The 5407-nt window shown below is 58.8% G+C and overlaps 1 protein-coding gene across 1 annotated transcript in view; it reads right to left on the bottom strand.

Moving 5' to 3' along the window:
• The window catches only part of XKR7 (XK related 7), a gene marked incomplete at its 5' end in the record, with an annotated part of 5721 nt that extends 315 nt beyond the window's left edge, over positions 1–5406 (bottom strand). The window contains 3 exons of the mRNA XM_003212088.4: positions 4–636; positions 744–943; positions 5099–5406. Of these exons, the coding sequence (XP_003212136.4) occupies positions 4–636; positions 744–943; positions 5099–5406 (1141 nt within the window). The remainder of the gene's footprint in view (positions 1–3; positions 637–743; positions 944–5098) is intronic.
• Position 5407: the final 1 nt, after the last annotated feature.

Below are 5407 nucleotides of genomic sequence, written 5' to 3'. Positions count from 1 at the left end.
GGCTGGTGACCACGTCCGCAGGGGAACTCGGCGCGGGGGGCGGCCGCTGCCGGAAAATGCAGCCCCCAGAGCTGGGACCGAACATGGGGCCGTTGGGGTGCAAGAGGCAGTAGTAGATGAACATGAAGAAGATGCCGAGGGCGAAGCTGGAGCTGACCACGCAGACGAGGATTAAGGCGTTGAAGTCGGACATGGTCTTGCGGTCGTAGTAGAGGAACCAGAGGATGGTGAGGGCGGCGTTCTCCGACAGCGTGATGATGTAGTAGATGCACATGCGGTAGCGGCTCCGTCCCTCCTTGACATTGAACCAACAGAAGATGTAGATGATGCCCACCACCATGTTGTAGATGATCTCCTCCCACTTGGACATGCAGAAGTCCGTCTCGCCCTGGATGATCCAGAAGGTCATGATGCACCAGTGGGTGACGATGAAGATACCAAAGTAGAGCTGGAACACGGAGGCAAAGAGGGCGAAGGCGATGGCGCGGGCAGCGATGGTGAAGAGGTGCCACAGGATCTGCACCACAGCTCCCTTGTAGGACATGGGCATCTTGTCCTCCCGTGAGTCCCGCAGCACCTTCTGGTAAGAGGCAATCATCCATGCCAGGGAGACGAGTGAGGCCGAGGCCGAGAACCCTATGGGCACAGAGGGGCTGTGAGAATGGCGGGGGGACGAGGAGGGGATGCGGCCATGACCAGGCTGCAGCCCCCCAACCTCTCCCTACCGCCCGGAGGGTCCCTACCCTGCAGTGCCTCGATGTCATTCTGCTGCACCATGATGCTGAGCTGCAGCACCAGCTGCGGTGCGCTCTTCAGGAAGGTCTCCAGCAGCCGCAGCATGCTGATATCTGCATTCTCAAACATCATCCTCCAGTAGAAGTGGCGGCGGCGGTGCTCGGCCTGCCAGCGGCTCTGCAGCCCCAGGTACAGCGTGCGGAGGTACCTGCGTGAGGGGGGAGCATTGAGGACGGCCCCCACCACGCTCACATCCCACAGCTATGCCCCGTGGTGCTGCCATCCTGCTGCAGCATGGCACATCCCTCCTAACTGAGGCCGTGGAGATCCTCACGCAAGCAGGTGTGGGGCAGCAGGGATGCTGCACATGGTGCTGGTGCCAAGCCACTCCCACCCAGCCCTGTGCCCTCCTCTCCCTGGCGCAGGATCTCATTCTTTCCCCCATCCATGGCCCCACTCTTCATCCTCTGCACATTTCAGGTGTCCTGCTCGCAACCCATCGGTGTGCCAGGCTGCTTCTCAAAGTGGATATTTTGGTCCTGGCTGGCTCTCAGCCCACTCTGCCTGCCCTGGGCAGAGGAAGGAGGGAGCAGGAGGACCAGCTGGTCATGCGGGGTGCCCACAGGGAGCTACCGTGCCGGTGCTGCCTTGGCTCTTGGCAGGGCTGAGAGCCTGGGCACAACCATATGGTCCATGGTTGGGGTCAGTGGAGCCATGCGTGGCACCGACGCAGGCACCACTGAGTCACCGGGAGCCCTCCCCAAGGCACCGGGCCAACAAGGCTCAGGGAAATGCCGTGTCCTAGAGAGGGAACACATGTACTGTGGAGGGGAAACAAGGATGGATGTGTCCGGGCTGCTCCACGCTGACTGCACACAGGTTTGGTAGGAGAGAAGGGAGACGGATGAGTACGAAAACAGAAAGATTAAGCAAAAGGAAGTCAGACCATAAAGCTCCCTCCCAACCTAGTAAAAATGTCACACAAACTGATGGCCTTTATATCAGATCCATAAAATGCTGTCAGTCGACTCCATTAGCCCGCGAGCACTGGGAGAAGCCCTGATCCCAGCACTTTCAGCTCATCCATCAGCAGGAGGAGGCAGAAGCCGGCCCAGTTCCCTCAGTGGCCGTGTCCCGACGCCTCCCACGCCAGTGGCCATCGCAGGGCTGGTGCAGTGTTGGGGGCTGCATGGCCTGGAGGTGGGGGGGCATCAGCTGGTGCCACCCAGGCCCCGAAGCCACCCTGTTGCCACCACCATCTGCTCCCACAGCATGCAGGAGGGAAGGCAGGGACACCGACCCCACGGGGCTCCTGGTGATGCTTGGCAGGGGCACGGGGTGTCAGTTCAGCACTGCCTGCAGCATCCTCCAAAGCTGCCTCCATCACCTTCCTGCCAGGCTCCATCACCCTTCTGCCCAGCTCCAGCATCCTTTCTTCTGGCTCACATGAAGCCAGGGCAGCCCAAGGGCCCTGCTGCAGCCGGGGCTCAGCCGGGCTGATTTCAGCCTTCCCATCTGGCTTCTCCCTCTCCCCATCCCTGCTCCGTATGGCTCCTTCTGCAGCCTCTCCTCTCTGGAGAAGAGCCCAGTGCCGGGTGGTGGTGGCCGCATCCTGCAGGGCTGTGCTGTGAGCCAGTGCTGGAGGGGTTGGTGTGGCCAAAAGGAGCAAAGGGGACAGAGGGAAACTGGGGGGGACACAGGCTGAGCTCTGCCAACCCGTCCCTGAGAGCCTCCCAGAGATCTTTGAGCGCTGGCAGCCAAACAAGACATCCCTGTTTGCAAATTATACCGTTTCCATCCAGCACCATAGTGGAAGTGGGGTGAGGCTGGGGAACCACACACCCCCATCTGCGGCTCCTCACCGCTCAACAAGTGTCCCTCGGACCCCCCCCGCTTTCCACGGGGCCCGGTTATCCTCCCACCTTCCTGTCAGCTCATTAAACCGAGATTTCATCTCCCATCAACTTGCCAGAATGAAATGCTGATTCCTATTTGTTATGCATTTGATCACGCCGTTTGTGTTTCAGCCCAGGAAAAGATCCCCGCGCGCTGACGGAGCACCGCCAGGTTTTTATGAACTGAGCGCAGCAGCAGCTGCATGAGAAATACAGAATCAATTACTTTAAAAAAAAATCATTTAATTTTCAAAAAACTGATGATGAGGCAGAAACAAACCGAGAGAGCTCTTAGGGCTAATTACTGCCTCCTTTGTATTAAAAAGCCCAATATGACAAAAATCTCCACGGAGGGTTGGGGTGGCAGTGGGGGCAGGAGCACCGTTTGCTCACCCCCAGCCCCACAGCGCAGCCCCGCAGTCATCAATCATCCCACAGCCACATCACAGCCCTTAAACCTGTGGTCCCACTGCCATTCCAGCTTGCAAAGGTTGGGAGAAAAGCAGAGTCTTATTCCTAATCTTAATGCCAATCTTAACCCTAACCCTGGCTCTTCCAATGCCAGAAGTCATCATCCTCAGGTGAGAAGCCACAGGACCTCCCCCATTCTGAAAGCGAGCAATAGGAAGTATGATTTTCTTGACAGGTAATTGGAGATATTATCCCTCATCGCTTTATTAAAACAAGGAGAAAATTGCTTTCCTGTTGCAGCCATGCCAATCCATGACACAACCCACAAAGCCGAGCCATTGGGGAGAGCCCCGTGTGCAGACCAATGCCTGGCCAGCAAGCAGGCCACGGTCCCTGGGTGCTCCCTTCCTGCAGCCCACCCCACTCCAATTTCAGGACTGTGGGGAGAATCGGGGGCCGTGCAGGGAGTGATTGGTGTGGGTGAGAGCTGCCAAGGGAATTGCAGTGGCCCTAGCCACAGGGCTGGATAAATGCAGGAGGGGAGGCACGAGCAGGGAGGGCCCAACATCATGGCCAAGGAAAAGCCTTCCTTTCACACGCAGTGTTTATTTGGCTATAATTCAACACTTCTTAAACTGTCACATCCACCTGCACCAGATCCAGTCTCGCTAATGGGTTTAGCGAACTGCATTTAACTGGTCACCCGAGCAAATCCCAAATCCTCGGATTAGAAAGAGCCTCAGCTGCAGCTTGAAACCAACGTGTCCTGGAGGGTCAGTGCTGAGAGTTACCACTTTAATTGGCTTAGGAGCCTGCAGCAGATAGAAGACTGCGGCTGACACAACTGGGAGCAAAACCTGACCCGGCTCCAACCAAACCCCAGTAATTGCTCACCGAGCCTCAGGGATCTCATCCTCTTTCCCAGCTCTCCCAGCACACCCAGAAGGGGATCGCTCCCATCCTGCTGCCACCACATCGAGAGCTGGACTGAGGGGTGGGGGGCAGGCGGGGAGGGAAGGACAGAGCACATTGCTCTGTGAAACAAAGTTAGAGATCCCCACAGCATCCCAAGAAAAGCAGCAGAGAAGCGCATGCAGACAACAAGGAGGAGGAAAGCGGCCTCTGTGCCACAGTAGCTCAGGAGAGGAAGCAGAACCAAAACAAGACCAAGAGCATCGCTTGCTCAGGGTATTGTTTCAGGAATATGCCATTGTCTCCACTCCCCTCCCAGCATCTCAAGTCATCAGCTCCATTGCAGAACAGTGGATGGAGTTCAGCGGAGCTGGAAGGGAGCGGCACTGGCTCCATCACACAGGGAAAGAAGGTGCTCAGATGGAAATGAGTTGTGCCAAGAAACCATCAGCTTTGGAAGAGGGTGCAGAGGAGCATGCTCGAGGGGCTCGAGTCTGCTCTGGGCCAACTGCTGCTCGTTCTGCCTCAGGCCCAGCAGGGCAGGGAGCAGAAATGCAGCCCCATGGGGAAACCTGGGGACAACCACTCCCCCCTTGCCCACAATAGCTCCAAGCAGGAGAAGGAGAAACCAGAGAGGAGGCTCTGAGCCCGAGGTGCTTGGTGCCCAGCAGGAACACTGCATATCCCCAGGATGCGGTCCCCCTGGTCAGGCAGATACCCTCATCAGGCCCAGCACCACCCAGGGACAACAGGCCTGTGCCACCCAGCAGGACTGCAGCCCCTCACACTCTGCCCACGCCCACAGCTCTTGCTCATAGCCAAGCTCTGCCAAGAGCCCTCCACCCCCTACCCCTTTTGTGGCTGCAGAGGGATTGGTCTCCACGCCCACCCCAGCTGCACATCGCCATGCCCACCTCCATCCCCCACCTGTGTCCCGGCCATCCCCACCTGTGTCCTCCGTCCTCCCTGCACCTGGGGATCCCCGCTCATATCCATACTGTGCTCTGCCCCTCCATCCAGCCCCATCCCATCCCTGTGACCCCTTCCTTTTACCTCCGGACCTGCCCCAGCTGCAGAAGCTGGATGCAGCCCTACAGCCCCATTAGCTTCAGCCCCATCCCGTCCCTCTGACCCCCTCCTTTTACCTCCAGACCTGCCCCAGCTGCAGCAGGTGGATGCAGCCCTGCAGCAACCAGACGCAGAGGCGGCAGCAGCCGCGGCGGCCGCCGGCGTTGTCCTTGGTGCCGACGGCGAAGTCGTACACGAACCACCTGAAGCTGAGCAGCTGCACCACGAGCGAGGGCAGCAGCACGAAGAGCAGCGTCAGCCCGAACCACCACCGCTGCCCCCGCACGTAGTAGTGGGCCGCCAGCCACAGGTCCGAAGCGCCGTCCGCGAAGCAGACGAGGAGGGCGCACAGCACCCAGCAGCCGTCCCGCAGCCGGTACCGCCGG

This window comes from Meleagris gallopavo, chromosome 22 (genome assembly GCF_000146605.3).
Source record: "Meleagris gallopavo isolate NT-WF06-2002-E0010 breed Aviagen turkey brand Nicholas breeding stock chromosome 22, Turkey_5.1, whole genome shotgun sequence".
In the NCBI taxonomy this organism is placed as follows: domain Eukaryota; kingdom Metazoa; phylum Chordata; class Aves; order Galliformes; family Phasianidae; genus Meleagris; species Meleagris gallopavo.
This window is presented reverse-complemented; position numbering and strand designations above follow the sequence as displayed.